Here is a 21,818-nt window from a genome sequence, read left to right on the forward strand (position 1 = left end):
AGTATCTAATGGATGTACACCAGTTCTAGTATCTGATGGCTGTACACCAGTACTAGTATCTGATGGCTGTACACCAGTTCTAGTATCTGATGTATGTATCCCAGTTCTAGTATCTGATGGCTGTACACCAGTTCTAGTATCTGATGGCTGTACACCAGTTCTAGTATCTGATGTCTGTATCCCAGTTCTAGTATCTGATGGCTGTACACCAGTTCTAGTATCTGATGGCTGTACACCAGTACTAGTATCTGATGTCTGTACACCAGTACTAGTATCTGATGGCTGTACACCAGTTCTAGTATCTGATGTCTGTATCCCAGTTCTAGTATCTGATGCCTGTACACCAGTTCTAGTATCTGATGTCTGTATCCCAGTTCTAGTATCTGATGGCTGTACACCAGTTCTAGTATCTGATGGCTGTACACCAGTTCTAGTATCTGATGTCTGTATCCCAGTTCTAGTATCTGATGCCTGTACACCAGTTCTAGTATCTGATGTCTGTATCCCAGTTCTAGTATCTGATGGCTGTACACCAGTTCGAGTATCTGATGGCTGTACACCAGTTCTAGTATCTGATGGCTGTACACCAGTACTAGTATCTGATGGCTGTACACCAGTTCTAGTATCTGATGTCTGTACACCAGTTCTAGTATCTGATGGCTGTACACCAGTTCTAGTATCTGATGTCTGTATCCCAGTTCTAGTATCTGATGCCTGTACACCAGTTCTAGTATCTGATGTCTGTATCCCAGTTCTAGTATCTGATGGCTGTACACCAGTTCTAGTATCTGATGGCTGTACACCAGTTCTAGTATCTGATGGCTGTACACCAGTACTAGTATCTGATGGCTGTACACCAGTTCTAGTATCTGATGTCTGTACACCAGTTCTAGTATCTGATGTCTGTACACCAGTTCTAGTATCTGATGTCTGTACACCAGTACCAATATCTGATGGCTGTACATCAGTTCTAGTATCTGATGTCTGTACACCAGTTCTAGTATCTGATGGCTGTACACCAGTTCTAGTATCTGATGTCTGTACACCAGTACCAGTATCTGATGGCTGTACACCAGTTCTAGTATCTGATGTCTGTACACCAGTTCTAGTATCTGATGGCTGTACACCAGTTCTAGTATCTGATGTCTGTACACCAGTACCAGTATCTGATGGCTGTACACCAGTTCTAGTATCTGATGTCTGTACACCAGTTCTAGTATCTGATGGCTGTACACTCGTTCTAGTATCTGATGTCTGTACACCAGTACCAGTATCTGATGGCTGTACATCAGTTCTAGTATCTGATGGCTGTACACCAGTTCTAGTATCTGATGTCTGTATCCCAGTTCTAGTATCTGATGGCTGTACACCAGTTCTAGTATCTGATGTCTGTATCCCAGTTCTAGTATCTGATGGCTGTACACCAGTTCTAGTATCTGATGGCTGTACACCAGTTCTAGTATCTGATGTCTGTATCCCAGTTCTAGTATCTGATGGCTGTACACCAGTTCTAGTATCTGATGGCTGTACACCAGTACTAGTATCTGATGTCTGTACACCAGTACTAGTATCTGATGGCTGTACACCAGTTCTAGTATCTGATGTCTGTATCCCAGTTCTAGTATCTGATGCCTGTACACCAGTTCTAGTATCTGATGTCTGTATCCCAGTTCTAGTATCTGATGGCTGTACACCAGTTCTAGTATCTGATGGCTGTACACCAGTTCTAGTATCTGATGTCTGTATCCCAGTTCTAGTATCTGATGCCTGTACACCAGTTCTAGTATCTGATGTCTGTATCCCAGTTCTAGTATCTGATGGCTGTACACCAGTTCGAGTATCTGATGGCTGTACACCAGTTCTAGTATCTGATGGCTGTACACCAGTACTAGTATCTGATGGCTGTACACCAGTTCTAGTATCTGATGTCTGTACACCAGTTCTAGTATCTGATGGCTGTACACCAGTTCTAGTATCTGATGTCTGTATCCCAGTTCTAGTATCTGATGCCTGTACACCAGTTCTAGTATCTGATGTCTGTATCCCAGTTCTAGTATCTGATGGCTGTACACCAGTTCTAGTATCTGATGTCTGTACACCAGTTCTAGTATCTGATGTCTGTACACCAGTACCAGTATCTGATGGCTGTACATCAGTTCTAGTATCTGATGTCTGTACACCAGTTCTAGTATCTGATGGCTGTACACCAGTTCTAGTATCTGATGTCTGTACACCAGTACCAGTATCTGATGGCTGTACACCAGTTCTAGTATCTGATGTCTGTACACCAGTTCTAGTATCTGATGGCTGTACACCAGTTCTAGTATCTGATGTCTGTACACCAGTACCAGTATCTGATGGCTGTACATCAGTTCTAGTATCTGATGGCTGTACACCAGTACTAGTATCTGATGGCTGTACACCAGTACTAGTATCTGATGGCTGTACACCAGTTCTAGTATCTGATGTCTGTACACCAGTACCAGTATCTGATGGCTGTACATCAGTTCTAGTATCTGATGTCTGTACACCACTTCTAGTATCTGATGGCTGTACACCAGTTCTAGTATCTGATGGCTGTACACCAGTACTAGTATCTGATGGCTGTACACCAGTTCTAGTATCTGATGGCTGTATCCCAGTTCTGGTGTCTGATGGCTGTACACCAGTTCTAGTATCTGATGGCTGTACACCAGTTCTAGTATCTGATGTCTGTATCCCAGTTCTAGTATCTGATGGCTGTACACCAGTTCTAGTATCTGATGGCTGTACACCAGTACTAGTATCTGATGTCTGTACACCAGTTCTAGTATCTGATGGCTGTACACCAGTTCTAGTATCTGATGGCTGTACACCAGTTCTAGTATCTGATGGCTGTACACCAGTACTAGTATCTGATGTCTGTACACCAGTACTAGTATCTGATGGCTGTACACCAGTACTAGTATCTGATGTCTGTACACCAGTACTAGTATCTGATGGCTGTACACCAGTTCTAGTATCTGATGGCTGTACACCAGTACTAGTATCTGATGTCTGTACCCCAGTACTAGTATCTAATGGATGTACACCAGTTCTAGTATCTGATGGCTGTACACCAGTACTAGTATCTGATGGCTGTACACCAGTTCTAGTATCTGATGTATGTATCCCAGTTCTAGTATCTGATGGCTGTACACCAGTTCTAGTATCTGATGGCTGTACACCAGTTCTAGTATCTGATGTCTGTATCCCAGTTCTAGTATCTGATGGCTGTACACCAGTTCTAGTATCTGATGGCTGTACACCAGTACTAGTATCTGATGTCTGTACACCAGTACTAGTATCTGATGGCTGTACACCAGTTCTAGTATCTGATGTCTGTATCCCAGTTCTAGTATCTGATGCCTGTACACCAGTTCTAGTATCTGATGTCTGTATCCCAGTTCTAGTATCTGATGGCTGTACACCAGTTCTAGTATCTGATGGCTGTACACCAGTTCTAGTATCTGATGTCTGTATCCCAGTTCTAGTATCTGATGCCTGTACACCAGTTCTAGTATCTGATGTCTGTATCCCAGTTCTAGTATCTGATGGCTGTACACCAGTTCGAGTATCTGATGGCTGTACACCAGTTCTAGTATCTGATGGCTGTACACCAGTACTAGTATCTGATGGCTGTACACCAGTTCTAGTATCTGATGTCTGTACACCAGTTCTAGTATCTGATGGCTGTACACCAGTTCTAGTATCTGATGTCTGTATCCCAGTTCTAGTATCTGATGCCTGTACACCAGTTCTAGTATCTGATGTCTGTATCCCAGTTCTAGTATCTGATGGCTGTACACCAGTTCTAGTATCTGATGGCTGTACACCAGTTCTAGTATCTGATGGCTGTACACCAGTACTAGTATCTGATGGCTGTACACCAGTTCTAGTATCTGATGTCTGTACACCAGTTCTAGTATCTGATGTCTGTACACCAGTTCTAGTATCTGATGTCTGTACACCAGTACCAATATCTGATGGCTGTACATCAGTTCTAGTATCTGATGTCTGTACACCAGTTCTAGTATCTGATGGCTGTACACCAGTTCTAGTATCTGATGTCTGTACACCAGTACCAGTATCTGATGGCTGTACACCAGTTCTAGTATCTGATGTCTGTACACCAGTTCTAGTATCTGATGGCTGTACACCAGTTCTAGTATCTGATGTCTGTACACCAGTACCAGTATCTGATGGCTGTACACCAGTTCTAGTATCTGATGTCTGTACACCAGTTCTAGTATCTGATGGCTGTACACTCGTTCTAGTATCTGATGTCTGTACACCAGTACCAGTATCTGATGGCTGTACATCAGTTCTAGTATCTGATGGCTGTACACCAGTTCTAGTATCTGATGTCTGTATCCCAGTTCTAGTATCTGATGGCTGTACACCAGTTCTAGTATCTGATGTCTGTATCCCAGTTCTAGTATCTGATGGCTGTACACCAGTTCTAGTATCTGATGGCTGTACACCAGTTCTAGTATCTGATGTCTGTATCCCAGTTCTAGTATCTGATGGCTGTACACCAGTTCTAGTATCTGATGGCTGTACACCAGTACTAGTATCTGATGTCTGTACACCAGTACTAGTATCTGATGGCTGTACACCAGTTCTAGTATCTGATGTCTGTATCCCAGTTCTAGTATCTGATGCCTGTACACCAGTTCTAGTATCTGATGTCTGTATCCCAGTTCTAGTATCTGATGGCTGTACACCAGTTCTAGTATCTGATGGCTGTACACCAGTTCTAGTATCTGATGTCTGTATCCCAGTTCTAGTATCTGATGCCTGTACACCAGTTCTAGTATCTGATGTCTGTATCCCAGTTCTAGTATCTGATGGCTGTACACCAGTTCGAGTATCTGATGGCTGTACACCAGTTCTAGTATCTGATGGCTGTACACCAGTACTAGTATCTGATGGCTGTACACCAGTTCTAGTATCTGATGTCTGTACACCAGTTCTAGTATCTGATGGCTGTACACCAGTTCTAGTATCTGATGTCTGTATCCCAGTTCTAGTATCTGATGCCTGTACACCAGTTCTAGTATCTGATGTCTGTATCCCAGTTCTAGTATCTGATGGCTGTACACCAGTTCTAGTATCTGATGGCTGTACACCAGTTCTAGTATCTGATGGCTGTACACCAGTACTAGTATCTGATGGCTGTACACCAGTTCTAGTATCTGATGGCTGTACACCAGTTCTAGTATCTGATGGCTGTACACCAGTTCTAGTATCTGATGGCTGTACACCAGTACTAGTATCTGATGGCTGTACACCAGTTCTAGTATCTGATGGCTGTATCCCAGTTCTGGTATCTGATGTCTGTACACCAGTTCTAGTATCTGATGGCTGTACACCAGTTCTAGTATCTGATGTCTGTACACCAGTACCAGTATCTGATGGCTGTATCCCAGTTCTAGTATCTGATGCCTGTACACCAGTTCTAGTATCTGATGTCTGTATCCCAGTTCTAGTATCTGATGGCTGTACACCAGTTCTAGTATCTGATGGCTGTACACCAGTTCTAGTATCTGATGGCTGTACACCAGTACTAGTATCTGATGGCTGTACACCAGTTCTAGTATCTGATGTCTGTACACCAGTTCTAGTATCTGATGTCTGTACACCAGTTATAGTATCTGATGTCTGTACACCAGTACCAATATCTGATGGCTGTACATCAGTTCTAGTATCTGATGTCTGTACACCAGTTCTAGTATCTGATGGCTGTACACCAGTTCTAGTATCTGATGTCTGTACACCAGTACCAGTATCTGATGGCTGTACACCAGTTCTAGTATCTGATGTCTGTACACCAGTTCTAGTATCTGATGGCTGTACACCAGTTCTAGTATCTGATGTCTGTACACCAGTACCAGTATCTGATGGCTGTACACCAGTTCTAGTATCTGATGTCTGTACACCAGTTCTAGTATCTGATGGCTGTACACCAGTTCTAGTATCTGATGTCTGTACACCAGTACCAGTATCTGATGGCTGTACATCAGTTCTAGTATCTGATGGCTGTACACCAGTACTAGTATCTGATGGCTGTACACCAGTACTAGTATCTGATGGCTGTACACCAGTTCTAGTATCTGATGTCTGTACACCAGTACCAGTATCTGATGGCTGTACATCAGTTCTAGTATCTGATGTCTGTACACCAGTTCTAGTATCTGATGGCTGTACACCAGTTCTAGTATCTGATGGCTGTACACCAGTACTAGTATCTGATGGCTGTACACCAGTTCTAGTATCTGATGTCTGTACACCAGTACCAGTATCTGATGGCTGTACATCAGTTCTAGTATCTGATGTCTGTACACCAGTTCTAGTATCTGATGTCTGTACACCAGTTCTAGTATCTGATGTCTATCCCAGTTCTAGTATCTGATGCCTGTACACCTGTTCTAGTATCTGATGTCTGTATCCCAGTTCTAATATCTGATGGCTGTACACCAGTTCTAGTATCTGATGGCTGTACACCAGTTCTAGTATCTGATGGCTGTACACCAGTTCTAGTATCTGATGTCTGTATCCCAGTTCTAGTATCTGATGCCTGTACACCAGTTCTAGTATCTGATGTCTGTATCCCAGTTCTAGTATCTGATGGCTGTACACCAGTTCTAGTATCTGATGGCTGTACACCAGTTCTAGTATCTGATGGCTGTACACCAGTTCTAGTATTAGTATCTGATGGCTGTACACCAGTTCTAGTATCTGATGGCTGTACACCAGTTCTAGTATTAGTATCTGATGGCTGTACACCAGTTCTAGTATCTGATGGCTGTACACCAGTACTAGTATCTGATGTCTGTACACCAGTTCTAGTATCTGATGGCTGTACACCAGTTCTAGTATCTGATGGCTGTACACCATTTCTAGTATCTAATGGCTGTACACCAGTTCTAGTATCTGATGGCTGTACACCAGTTCTAGTATTTGATGGCTGCACACCAGTTCTAGTATATGATGGCTGTACACCAGTACTAGTATCTGATGGCTGTACACCAGTTCTAGTATCTGATGGCTGTACACCAGTTCTAGTAGCTGATGGCTGTACACCAGCTTGTATCTGATGGCTGTACACCAGTTCTAGTATCTGATGGCTGTACACCAGTTCTAGTATCTGATAGCTGTACACCAGTACTAGTATATGATGGCTGTACACCAGTTCTAGTATCTGATGGCTGTACACCAGTTCTAGTATCTGATGGCTGCACACCAGTTCTAGTATCTGATGGCTGTACACCAGTACTTATATCTGATGGCTGTACACCAGTTCTAGTATATGATAGCTGTACACCAGTTCTAGTATCTGATAGCTGTATCAAATATTTTTCTGTTTTCTGTTTAATTCATTCTATTGTTCAGCCAAATTAATTGTTATCATAGTTATATTTGATCTATATTATGAATTTGCATTCTGTTCGGTTATAAAAGAGCTTTAGTGTTGAATATGTTCCTCTTTTTTTTAGGACTCTACATTTTGTTTGGTAATAAGAGGAGCTAGGATTGGCCAACCAGCTTTATTTGATGTGATGTCAGCAGGCTGTATTCCAGTCATTGTTGCTGATGGTTATATTCTACCGTTCTCAGAAGTTCTTGACTGGAAAAGGTATGGTTAAAACATGTGTCATATTATATTGGAACAAGGACAATTATATCCCCTCTTATCAATGTAAAGGTAGATATTTTAATTGAATTTTTCAGTTAAATAGCTAGAAGATTGGTTGATTCGTTTGGCTACTTTATATAACATGGCTAATTGTGGATAAGAGTGTTTTTTAGCCAGGTTACTTGGTAACTGTTTCTAAAAACAAGAAAAAAAACCACCAAAAAACAGAAGTTACTTGAAGAAGACAATATTTTATACTTATAGTAAATAATAAATGAAGATAATAGTTGTTAATGTGTTATTGTATTACAGAATAGCTGTGACTGTTTTAGAAGATGAATTGGAGAACATGATACAGATATTAGAATCCTATTCACAAGAAAAGATATACGAACTAAGACAACAAGTTAACTTTATATGGCAGAAATATTTCAGTTCACCAAAAGTTATTGCCTTGACAACATTACAGATCATTAATGACAGAGTTTTTCCTTATGCAGGAAAGTCATACGAAGACTGGAATGACATTCCAAATACGGTAAGGTTTCAACACTACCTTTAGCAAAATAATATTATATTAGCTTGGCCTTGGTAAAAGGAAAAGGAGACAGATTTTATTTAACTGATCCCATAGCTTTTGTCAACACTTAAAATTGAATTGTGTGATAAAACACAGACAAGTGTTTATTTAAACCATGTTAAGTTGCATGCTTGATATGTTTATATAGTTAACATAGAAATAAATAGATGTGGTATCATTTACCAACATTCAGAGATTTATCAAAGCTGCATTATATATATATAGACAGTCTTTCCCTTACAGAGAACCCTAAAGAACCCCTTATTCCTACCATTGCGACCTCCCAGTGCTCAAGGATTTACAGCAGTGATTCTGACATATGATAGACTTGAATCATTGTTCAAAGTTATACATTCTGTGGCTAAAGTTCCCAGTCTGGCAAAGGTTGTGGTAGTGTGGAACAATCAGAAAAAGTCACCACCTCCAAGTAAGTATCTGTAATACTATAGGAACAAATTTTAAGACAAATCAGGAAAACAAATGACTAAAACTAAATGAGATAAATTTTTGATTGTTTGTGATAAAAAGCAAACAGTTAGACAATAACTAGGCACAAGAGATGTCAGATGAATTTGCATGTCAAATATTTTTAAGATAAGATAAGAAAATCTGTATTTTAAACAAAGCATTCATCTTTATGCATTATATTTCAAAGGAATTAAGCCAAAGCTGTTAAAAATGCATATGTGCAGGGCAAAGTAAGATAACTAACTGAATAGCTAGCAACAAATGTCTACTTAATTAAACAGAAACCATAGAAAAACCATAAAATATCCAATAGTTACTTATCGGTAATTTGTGCATTTTCCCTTTGATGTGTACTCACTGATAATGTGAGTATCAGTGGACTGGTCATGATACTAAAAATATTGGGTCAGTTTGCAATTGACATGCAGAAAATGCACCACGTAAGGATTTAATTTCCCTTTCATGCTCAAAATTGCACATGTTTTATTATCATGTATGTTGCTATTCACAAGTACCTACAACTAACATACCGTTCATGCTTTACTGATCTGAGTTTATATTCATACACAGTCTGGTGCTGTTTTTCCCACTGTTTCTTGAGATGTATTTGTTCAACTTGTTTAGTCACTATAAAGTGTTACAATTCATATTTAGACGCAACACATAAATAGTGACCAAAGGTTTCGCTATCACATGAGAGAAGCTAAAAAAAAAAGAAATGTAAACACTTTCGACCTTTTTTGGGGACCATCAATCTCATATACAAAAAGTCCTTTATTCTATATGTACATTGTAGGAAAATATGTATTTGTGCAAGCTTTAGAAACTGGAAAACATATTAAAATGGTTTATTGTTTTAAATCTGTAATTTAACATTTAAAAAAATCTGTTTGTGATATGATAAACCATTAAAAAGATGGAACTTGGTTTATAATGTATCTGTGGTATTTCTGTAATGTTAATAAAACTCTTTCCTATTTAACAGTGACATCATGGCCAGATATTGGTAAACCATTGAAATTTGTCAAGACAAGGAAAAATAAAATGAGTAATCGGTAGGTAATAAGTATATGTATAAAAATAAGATGAATAATCGGTAGGTAATAAGTATAGGTATAAAAATAAGATGAGGTAAGATTGATGGATTGCTGTTTATCTCCACTTACAACACTATTGTACTATTTCTTGGCAGTCGGTTTTTATTGGTGAAGGATGGAGTGCCTAAAGAGAACCATCAACCTATAGTATATAAAAATAAGATGTAGTTATGATTGTCAATCAGACATCTCTCCACAGAAGACCAAATGACATAGAAATTATAAAAATAAAGTGTAGTTTAATAGCTAGTAATAAAAAAATCTATTTATGTAGATTTCCTAGGACCCATTTTTGGGATACGATTGCTTTCAAGCAATCTGTAGACTTATACCGGTGGCTCAGAGCAATTTCCCTCACGTCAATTGTTTTATTCTAAACATTAAGGAACATCTCAGATTCTTATGATTGTCTTGCTTTAAAAGGTAAAAACAAACAAAGGGATTGAACTTAATCAACTTTCCTATAATGTTCTTTTCATAATCTTCATGTTTGATAATTCCCTTGACTTCGATGTGTGTTTTTAACAACACAGAAAATCAGAATTAAGCAGTATTTATATTTAGTGTAGTTATAAATTTAGAAACACGTCAGAGGGAATTCCCAGTTTTGATAAAATGCGAGAGTTCTCTGAATACCGATAAATCTATTTCTGTCATAAAAGAACTGAAGTGGAGTTTTTTCTTATATGTTACCGTTATGAAACTGATATTTGAGATTGTACTTCCATAAAGAAATTGAGAACCATCTAGGTCGTTTAATAAGCATTTAATATATCTTGCCCCAGGGTTTGATTTGGAAATTATGCGCATGCGTATAGTTTTCTTGACTTTAAGGGGTTTTAGATTGAATGGTTGCTCTGGATTCCCCACTCAATTAATTAATTTATAACTCATGGGATCTTTTCTATGTATGTCTGCTATTGAGGGTTATTGTTGTTGCATAATTTTAAATCATATGCATCATTTAGATTAAAATAAATATATTCCACATCGTAGAACACCCCTTCAGGCGAAATGGAGTCTTCCATATTATCGTTTCGAGTCTCCCTTCCGCCAGTAACTTCCGTGAATTCTGAATATAAACAAGACGTTGAGTATTAGCTCGTTCTGTCAATAAACGTCGTATTATATTAAAAACCAATGCAATTTAAACCGATAAATGTGTACGGAAAGGAGCCATGATGACTGACCCAAAGGAAATTAAATATTTAAAGAGTTAGGAATGGGGTTCCTCCAAGAATTAATGTAGGAAAAAAGGTGATAAGATACGAATTGAAATCTACATCTACATCTACATCATACGACGATCCATCAGCACATTGATGACTATACGTCGGCGCATCGCTAACAGACACTTAATAAAATATAATAACCAATGAGTGAAATAAAATACCTTCTCTGACATCTCTCACTCTGAGTCAGTCAGTGACTGCTGTGGAAAGAAAACTTTTGGTATTGATAGTACAAAAATAAAACACAATAGACCTAATTACATTGTTCATACACTTTTATCCGGGTTTGGCTATTTTGTAACTATTTTACATGTCTGTTTGTCATTTGAATTAGTTTTGAAAATAATATTATCCAGATACATGCATACATGTGTCAATGAAACAATGGCAATCGTATCCCTCAGAGCAATCTGCTCTTTGATTTGTACAGGAGGTATAAAAGTTGATAAAAAGATGACCATGCAAGGGCTAAATCGGTCAAGGTTAAAAACTTCCATCATTATGTTTATTTTAAAGATTAAATCCATGAAAACCACAATTGTTTGTGTAAGTACTTTTCTTCTTTCCACTGTTACACATGATTTATCTTTTTTAGATTTTTCACGTTTGATGAGATCCAGACAGAATGCATATTAGCTTTAGATGACGATATTGTAATGTTAACCACTGTTACACATGTTATATGTTTTTTAGATTTTTCACGTTTGATGAGATCCAGACAGAATGCATATTAGCTTTAGATGACGATATTGTAATGTTAACCACTGTTACACATGTTATATGTTTTTTAGATTTTTCACGTTTGATGAGATCCAGACAGAATGCATATTAGCTTTAGATGACGATATTGTAATGTTAACCACTGTTACACATGTTATATGTTTTTTAGATTTTTCACGTTTGATGAGATCCAGACAGAATGTATATTAGCTTTAGATGACGATATTGTAATGTTAACCACTGTTACACATGTTATATGTTTTTTAGATTTTTCCCGTATGATGAGATCCAGACAGAATGTATATTAGCTTTAGATGATGATATCGTTATGTTAACGGCAGATGAACTTGAGTTTGCTTATGAAGTATGTATTAACATGAGAAAATAATGACTATACTGATCACATTTGTACAAGTACTTTGTTAACTCATATCTTTTTAAATATGTTCATGGCCCATGTCCACTGTGGCTTAAGTACCCAGGCAAACAATGTTTGTCTCAACAGTAATAACTCTGACAGACTACCTACAGAAAAAGAAATATAAGATTTTCTTTTGTTTATTTGTTATTTGTATGAATTCTTAGAATATAAATACATGTATTACTTTATTTAATTGTGAGATGTTATATTGTCTACAACTGTTTTAGATTAAAATAGAAACAAGAAAAAGAACAAATAATTAAGTTTTTGTGTTTTGGTTTGTTGTAGTTGTTGGGTTTTTTTTAAACTACTTGTAATATTAATAGGTTGGTGAATGGAATAATTGTAAGGGGTACATGTCTGTCAGAGAAGGACTCATTTTACCTAGACCTCTTGAGTTTATGTGTTAATTGTAGTAAATACTTTATATTTAAGACTTTGAACATAAAAGCAATGGTCAGTAAAGCAGGTGAAACATTTTAGATGGTACAGTCTGGTACCTTTTTGATGATATAATTAATCATAAAATTTGTGAACTAATATTTGTTCTATTTATAGGTTTGGAGGGAGTTTCCTGACAGATTGGTAGGATTCCCCTCTAGAGTTCATCTATTGGACAACACTACAAACAAATGGAAGTATGAATCTGAGTGGACCAATGACATCTCAATGGTCCTTACAGGGGCTGCTTTCTATCACAAGGTAACAAATAAATATGTAGGATCTTAACATAATTTGGCTAACATGTATGTAAGAGGACAGATTTATTTATCTACGGAGTAAAATAAATGCATGATAATGATCAAATTGAACGTTCTATCATATACCAATTAACATGCTATTGAGCTGTGTTTTTATGCCCCACCTACGATAGTAGAGGGGCATTATGTTTTCTGGTCTGTGCCTCCGTTCGTCCGTCCGGTTAAAGTTTTTGGTCGAGGTAGTTTTTGATGAAGCTGAAGTCCAATCAACTTGAAACTTAATACACATGTTCCCCATGATATGATCTTTCTAATTTTAATGCCAAATTATAGTTTTGACCCCAATTTCATGGTCCACTGAACATAGAAAATGATAGTGCAAAGTTCAGGTTAAAGTTTTTGGTCAAGGTAGTTTTTGATGAAGTTAAAGTTACATCAACTTGAAACTTAGTACACATGTTCCCTATGATATGATCTTTCTAATTTTAATTCCAAATTAAAGTATTGACCCCGATTTCACGGTCCACTGAACATAGAAAATGATAGTGGGAGTGGGGCATCCGTGTACTATGGACACATTCTTGTTAGTTACCCATATAATAATGCCATTGTCATAAACTTTCTGTGCCCCAGATTAACTTATTATTTTCAATATTTCTGTGCATATTCACCTATAGTTTTTTTAACTGGATTTTTGTGTCAAAAATGTCGGTTATTGATTTGGGGATGTACAGCGGGCGGGCGGGCGGCAACCAAATGTTGTCCGTGCATTTACTCATGAAGCGTTCAACCAAACCTTTTAAAATTTTAATATGTTGTTACTGACAACAAAATGGAGGTCAAGTTCAATAATGACGATTTTGACTTTTACCGTTCAGGAGTTACGGTTCTTGAAAGTTTAAAAAATGTTGTGTCCGTGCATTTACTCATGAACCGTTCAACCAAACCTTTTAAAATTTTAATATGTTGTTACTGACAACAAAATGGAGGTCAAGTTCAATAATGACGATTTTGACTTTTACCGTTCATGATTTCTGCCTACCTACCCCTGATGAACAAACGTGTGTGTACTTATATGCTCTCTAATATTTCAAAATGATGTCACTCATAATAACTAGATGGTCAAACAGGTCAAGCTTGAAATTTGCCTTTCCATTTGAAACCATACAATTCATTCATTTTTTTTTAGATATTTTCAAAATCCTAGGTAGGTGGACTTAGTAATTTTTTCTTACTTTATGCATTAAGGGCACACAGTTTGTCCTGCTAGAGGGTAATTTTCTATCTAGTTTATATGTTGTTATTGTTGACAACATGGAAGTCAAGTTTGATATTGATAATCATAAATTTTACCTATTAGGAGTTTTGGTCCTTGTAATATTGATAAATGCCAGAACACAAATAAATGTTAAAGAATCCGGTTTACTGTCATTTTGACAGCTCTTGTTTATATTTTTTTTAAACAATGTTCAAAGCATTTTCAATACATACTATATGTATGCAGTATACAAGTTATCCTTTGTATTTTTCAGTATTTCAGTTACCTATACACCCATGCCATGCCTGTTGTATTTTTCAGTATTTTAATAGTTACCTATACACCTATGCCATGCCTGTTGTATTTTTCAGTATTTTAGTTACCTATACACCCATGCCATGCCTGTTGTATTTCAGTCACCTATACACCCATGCCATGCCTGTTGTATTTTTCAGTATTTTAGTTACCTATACACCCATTACATGCCTGTTGTAGTTTTCAGTATTTCAGTTACCTATACACCCATGCCATGCCTGTTGTATTTCAGTCACCTATACACCCATGCCATTCCTGTTGTATTTTTCAGTATTTTAGTTACCTATACACCCATTACATGCCTGTTGTAGTTTTCAGTATTTCAGTTACCTATACACCCATGCCATGCCTGTTATATTTTTCAGTATTTTAGTTACCTATACACCCATGCCATGCCTGTTGTATTTCAGTTACCTATACACCCATGCCATGCCTGTTGTATTTTTCAGTATTTCAGTTACCTATACACCTATGCCATGCCTGTTGTATTTTTCAGTATTTTAGTTACCTATACACCCATTACATGCCTGTTGTAGTTTTCAGTATTTCAGTTACCTATACACCCATGCCATGCCTGTTGTATTTCAGTTACCTATACATCCATGCCATGCCTGTTGTATTTTTCAGTATTTTAGTTACCTATACACCCATTACATGCCTGTTGTAGTTTTCAGTATTTCAGTTACCTATACACCCATGCCATGCCTGTTATATTTTTCAGTATTTTAATTACCTATACACCCATGCCATGCCTGTTGTATTTCAGTTACCTTTACACCCATGTCATGCCTGTTGTATTTTTCAGTATTTCATTTACCTATACACCCATGCCATGTCTGATGTATTTTTCAGTATTTCAGTTACCTATACACCCATGCCATGTGTGTTGTATTTTTCAGTATTTTAGTTACCTATACACCCATGCCATGTGTGTTGTATTTTTCAGTATTTTAGTTACCTATACACCCATGCCATGTGTGTTGTATTTTTCAGTATTTTAGTTACCTATACACCCATGCCATGCCTGTTGTATTTTTCAGTATTTTAGTTACCTATACACCCATGCCATGTGTGTTGTATTTTTCAGTATTTTAGTTACCTATACACCCATGCCATGTGTGTTGTATTTTTCAGTATTTCAGTTACCTATACACCCATGCCATGCCTGTTGTATTTTTAAGTATTTTAGTTACCTATACACCCATGCCATACCTGTTGTATTTGTCAGTATTTTAGTTACCTATATGTAACAGTAAATTTGGTCTGGTTGTAAAATTTGTCCGCAAGACTTTTTTTCCTAGTTAATCAAGTCCATGTTCATGATTTTACTAGGAATATAAGTTCAGTATTTTAGTTACCTATACACCCATGCCATGCCTGTTGTATTTCAGTCACCTATACACCCATGCCATGCCTGTTGTATTTTTCAGTATTTTAGTTACCTATACACCCATTACATGCCTGTTGTAGTTTTCAGTATTTCAGTTACCTATACACCCATGCCATGCCTGTTGTATTTCAGTCACCTATACACCCATGCCATTCCTGTTGTATTTTTCAGTATTTTAGTTACCTATACACCCATTACATGCCTGTTGTAGTTTTCAGTATTTCAGTTACCTATACACCCATGCCATGCCTGTTATATTTTTCAGTATTTTAGTTACCTATACACCCATGCCATGCCTGTTGTATTTCAGTTACCTATACACCCATGCCATGCCTGTTGTATTTTTCAGTATTTCAGTTACCTATACACCTATGCCATGCCTGTTGTATTTTTCAGTATTTTAGTTACCTATACACCCATTACATGCCTGTTGTAGTTTTCAGTATTTCAGTTACCTATACACCCATGCCATGCCTGTTGTATTTCAGTTACCTATACATCCATGCCATGCCTGTTGTATTTTTCAGTATTTTAGTTACCTATACACCCATTACATGCCTGTTGTAGTTTTCAGTATTTCAGTTACCTATACACCCATGCCATGCCTGTTATATTTTTCAGTATTTTAGTTACCTATACACCCATGCCATGCCTGTTGTATTTCAGTTACCTTTACACCCATGTCATGCCTGTTGTATTTTTCAGTATTTCATTTACCTATACACCCATGCCATGTCTGATGTATTTTTCAGTATTTCAGTTACCTATACACCCATGCCATGTGTGTTGTATTTTTCAGTATTTTAGTTACCTATACACCCATGCCATGTGTGTTGTATTTTTCAGTATTTTAGTTACCTATACACCCATGCCATGTGTGTTGTATTTTTCAGTATTTTAGTTACCTATACACCCATGCCATGCCTGTTGTATTTTTCAGTATTTTAGTTACCTATACACCCATGCCATGTGTGTTGTATTTTTCAGTATTTCAGTTACCTATACACCCATGCCATGCCTGTTGTATTTTTAAGTATTTTAGTTACCTATACACCCATGCCATACCTGTTGTATTTGTCAGTATTTTAGTTACCTATATGTAACAGTAAATTTGGTCTGGTTGTAAAATTTGTCCGCAAGACTTTTTTTCCTAGTTAATCAAGTCCATGTTCATGATTTTACTAGGAATATAAGTCCTAGGACAAATGTTCCTAGGAAACTTAGTCCATAGCTAGTAAAATTTGTCTGGTACTTGTTTTCCTAGGAAAAATGTTGTATTTTTCAGTATTTCAGTTACCTATACACCCATGCCATGCGTGTTGTATTTTTCAGTATTTTAGTTACCTATACACCCATGCCATGCGTGTTGTATTTTTCAGTATTTTAGTTACCTATACACCCATGCCATGCCTGTTGTATTTTTCAGTATTTCAGTTACCTATACACCCATGCCATACCTGTTGTATTGTTCAGTATTTTAGTTACCTATACACCCATGCCATGCCTGTTGTATTTTTCAGTATTTCAGTTACCTATACACCCATGCCATGTGTGTTGTATTTTTCAGTATTTTAGTTACCTATACACCCATGCCATGCCTGTTGTATTTTTCAGTATTTCAGTTACCTATACACCCATGCCATGCCTGTTGTATTTTTCAGTATTTTAGTTACCTATACACCCATGCCATGTGTGTTGTATTTTTCAGTATTTTAGTTACCTATACACCCATGCCATACCTGTTGTATTTTTCAGTATTTCAGTTACCTATACACCCATGCCATGCCTGTAGAACTAAAGACATGGGTAGATGAGCACATGAACTGTGAGGACATAGCCATGAACTTTCTGATGTCAAATGTCACGGGTAAGGCTGCTATCAAGGTCACTCCTAGGAAAAAGTTTAAATGTCCTGAGTGTGTGAACACAGAAATGTTGTCTTCTGACCTCAGTCACATGATAGAGAGGTCAGATTGTATTAATCAGTTTACACGTATATATCAGTCTATGCCTTTAAAGAACATAGAATTCCGTGCTGATCCTGTGCTGTATAAAGATGACTTCCCTGATGTATTGAAGAAATATAAAGATATAGGAATGCTGTGATAGAAATCCTTCTTAAAAATTAATAGAATACATGCATACATATTTTTAGTTCTTTTTTAATTTTGAGTCGTTTAAGACTGACCAAGTATTTCTGTCTTTTTATTATTTGAAATGTTGAAATACAAACATTTCAAAAATCAATTCTTATTTCCTCACAAGAACAGTTGTTTTATTAATTTACTAGCTTTTAATGTGATTGATAGTTTAATGTGATTGATAGCGATGAATGAAAGATGAATTCTATAAACATTATTATTTCAGTGCTTCAAACATATGATCTGCATGTTAAGATAAATGGTGCTATTTTATATTTACTGTATATACTATGTGTTTATTGATGTACAAGAAAGGATCTTTGCATAAGACAATTTATTATACTGTTAAACAGAGATAATAAAACCAAGTCTCAAATTTCATTGTAAAAAAGACAAATTATCAATGTCATTTTTTTTTTAAATTTTCATCAACTATAATTGTATTGTTTAACACTTCATGTATTTTGTCTAATGTTTATGTATTTCATATAATATTATTAAAAAACAAAACTCAACTTCTTTAAGATTTTTGTCAATATGGATCATTGGCTGGTATCTTCAGATGAGATGTATATGTAAGACTCAGAGCAACACCCTTTCCTCAAATTGACATCCAAATCAGTATTCAACAATGAGATAAGAGTGGACATGCTGAAATGTCTCGCCTTCTTTACTAATCATTGATATTATGTTGATAGTCCTAAATATAAAGCTTTATTACAACTGTCTCATAAACTTAATTAACCAAGAAAACTAAACATTGACCAATGGACCATGAAAATGAGATTACCGTCAGATGAGCCATGCCAGGCAGGCATGTACAGCTGACTATTCTTCCATACTACAAATAAAGTTTACCTATTGCTTATAGTTTAAGAAAAACAGACCAAAACACAAAAACTTAACACCAAGCAATGAACCATGAAAATGAGGTCAAGGTCAGATGACACCTGCCAGCTAGACATATACACCTTTCAGTCATTTCATACACCAGATATAGTAGACCTATTGCATACAGTATAAGAAAAACAGACAAAAACACAAAAACTTAACTATAACCACTGAACCATGAAAACTGTCTGACGAGCATGAGGACCTTACAAGGTACGCACATACCAAATATAGTTATCATATTACTTGTAATAAGAGAGAATTTCACATTACAAAAAATCTTAACTTTAACTTAACTTTCAAGTAGTCACTGAACCATGAAAATGAGGTCAAGGACATTGGACATGTGACTGACAGAAACTTCATAACATGATGCATCCAGGTCTTCCACCTTAATACAAAGCTTTTAAGAAGTTAGCTTACACTGCTACCGCCGCCGGATCACTATCCCTATGTCGAGCTTTCTGCAACAAAAGTTGCAGGCTCAACAAAAAAAAATATCATGGAGTTGTCTCACTTTGACATTTATCATAGACAAAATATTTTTATGTTTTCTAGATTCAATAAAGGAAATCATTCAAAACAATGAAGTATATCTAAAACTATTTATTTTGATTTTATAGGAAAGTGCAAAATATTTCATGAAAATATATGTCAGAAATAAGTTACAAGAGATATATAGTAAGGTATAAAATCAATAAATAATCTGACAGATTCCATATATACAACATGCTTAATGCACAAACATGCAGGAAACATGGCTGTCAATTTAAAATACAGTTTCCATCGATACATAACAACTAAACACACTCATCATTACTTTTAACAACATTTTGTTCTTAATGATTTATAATTTTAAGTCATATTCAAAAAATGTCACAATAATAATAGGAGAAAGATTTAATAAAGAAATTCCAAGATAGTTTAGATGTTTTCATGTTCTGCAACTTGTTATATGAAAAGTTAAACCAAGATGCTATAGTTTCCTGAAACCTATTTTGATATCAAACATAACATATATCTAAGAAATATTGAAGAATGTTGAAAGAGTTAAGAGGCTGCCCAAGTAAATATCAGGCTAATCCTATGATATGGGTGGCACAACATAATTTTTTTCCCATTGATTTTGGTTCCAATGCAATATTTATATCATACAAAGGACATATATGTCAAAGATATTTTTGAATCAACAGTGGATGGCTCAGAAAATGATTTTAAAGTTCAACAAAATTTTGTACAAAATGAAGAGTTATTCCCCCTTTTCAATGAATTTTCAGTGCTTTCTATGTATTTTTTTCTCTTTATTTGTGATATGAAATAGATGAACAAATTTTGAAAACAAAATATGTCATGTGCCATCCACTGCCTGGTTTTTCCATGGACACCCTCTTAAATTGAGGTATTGCATGATCTAAACATATTTATGTTGTTGAATTAAAACCATGGCAACAGATCAAAATTAACCTTTATTCCTATTATATTGTTATAAATCAGAAAATGAAGTTAATTGAGGTACAAATATATAATTAGTCAAATATATATTACACTATAAAAAACAAAGGGCTATTCCAGAAAAAAATGTATGGGGGGGTTGGAAGGCACATTATATTAATAACACATGGGTGATGGGAATCAGAGCAACTTTTCACACTATAATGCACTATAATACTCAATTACAATTGTCTGGGTGGCCGGTGCTGACAAAAACTGCCTTCCAACCCCCCCCCCCCCCCCCCCCCCCCCCCCCATACATTTTTTTCTGGAATAGCCCAAAACAAGAATGTGTTCCAAGTACATGGATGCCCCATCCACACTATCATTTTCTATGTTCAATGGACCTTGAAAATGGGATAAAATCTCTAATTTGGCATTAAGATTAGAAAGATTACATCATAGGGAACATGTTTATTAAGTTTCAAGTTAATTGGACTACAACTTCATCAAAAACTATAAAATGAAGTGGGACAGATGGACGGACTGATGAACGGACGAACAGACGAGAAAACATAATGCCCATAAATGGGGCATAAAAACAATTAAAGTTTAGTCATGAGGTACAATCAGTGAGATATATGTTACACTATAAAATACAAAACAATTAAAGTTTTGTTACTAAAAATCAATATACATATCACATTATCTTTATAGTAGCAGTCTATAAATAGATCACATATAAACACTGGCCTTATACTATGTTCATAACCATTATAACATCATGACGGCTTCAAATTCCACTCAAATGTTTATAAGATAAACTAAACAATGAAATGTATTGTAGGGGGGTAAATTATCAAAAAATATTTCTGCATGATTTAACTGGACTCACAACAAATGAATTAGTTTGAAACTTACACTAAGAACTGAGAAATATGTTTTATCTTGTGGCACCTTAATAATATCTAGCACCTTTAAAAGTCATTGTCAAAATATATTTCATGGATTAAAATGGTTTTCTTTCTGATGAATGAATTAAGTCAATGATAAATGCAGTGGTCTGGCTTCATTTATGATTGAGGCAGCACTATATGTATATCTATCAGTGCTATATCTTAGGTCTATCTTGTGTTAAATGTCTATGGCCTTGTTACATATCATCTATGGTTAAGCTACATTTTACATCTACATTTCATTGTCTATGGACGTGCTCCATTTTCTGACTTTCCACTACTTAGACTATTAATTAAGGCAGCGATCTGTCGATGTTTATCAACTTCTCCTTTCAATGCTACAAGTTCTTTATCTTTGTTGTCAATATTGGTTTCATGTTGTCTACACAGAAGTTCTAGTGATGAGACCTGAAATAAAACAAAGTAAACCACCATTGCTTACATTGTAACACGTACCAAGAAATGTTTTATTAAACATGGATCTCCTCCATGAGTGAAATTTTAACCATGGAGACATTTAACCAGGGCCTACCCAAGTTTCTGCATTTCTTTGTAAGGAA

General features: G+C 36.2%; 2 protein-coding genes across 2 annotated transcripts in view; one reads left to right on the forward strand and one right to left on the reverse strand.

Moving 5' to 3' along the window:
- The window catches only part of LOC139493081 (exostosin-2-like), a 30,098-nt gene extending 11,599 nt beyond the window's left edge, over window positions 1–18,499 (forward strand). Inside the window, exons 5-11 of the mRNA XM_071281225.1 lie at window positions 7,518–7,657; window positions 7,970–8,195; window positions 8,481–8,664; window positions 9,691–9,760; window positions 12,022–12,118; window positions 12,734–12,877; window positions 17,595–18,499. Coding sequence (XP_071137326.1) covers window positions 7,518–7,657; window positions 7,970–8,195; window positions 8,481–8,664; window positions 9,691–9,760; window positions 12,022–12,118; window positions 12,734–12,877; window positions 17,595–17,945 — 1,212 coding nt within the window. The 3' untranslated portion in view covers window positions 17,946–18,499. The remainder of the gene's footprint in view (window positions 1–7,517; window positions 7,658–7,969; window positions 8,196–8,480; window positions 8,665–9,690; window positions 9,761–12,021; window positions 12,119–12,733; window positions 12,878–17,594) is intronic.
- A 963-nt stretch (window positions 18,500–19,462) lies between these two features.
- Window positions 19,463–21,818, reverse strand: part of LOC139493080 (protein CIP2A homolog) — a 33,142-nt gene continuing 30,786 nt past the window's right edge. Inside the window, exons 23-24 of the mRNA XM_071281224.1 lie at window positions 20,648–21,666; window positions 19,463–20,434 (exon numbers count right to left, since the gene is read on the reverse strand). Of these exons, the coding sequence (XP_071137325.1) occupies window positions 21,505–21,666 (162 nt within the window). The 3' untranslated portion in view covers window positions 19,463–20,434; window positions 20,648–21,504. The remainder of the gene's footprint in view (window positions 20,435–20,647; window positions 21,667–21,818) is intronic.

The sequence above is a fragment of the Mytilus edulis genome, chromosome 10 (assembly GCF_963676685.1).
Source record: "Mytilus edulis chromosome 10, xbMytEdul2.2, whole genome shotgun sequence".
Lineage (NCBI taxonomy): Eukaryota > Metazoa > Mollusca > Bivalvia > Mytilida > Mytilidae > Mytilus > Mytilus edulis.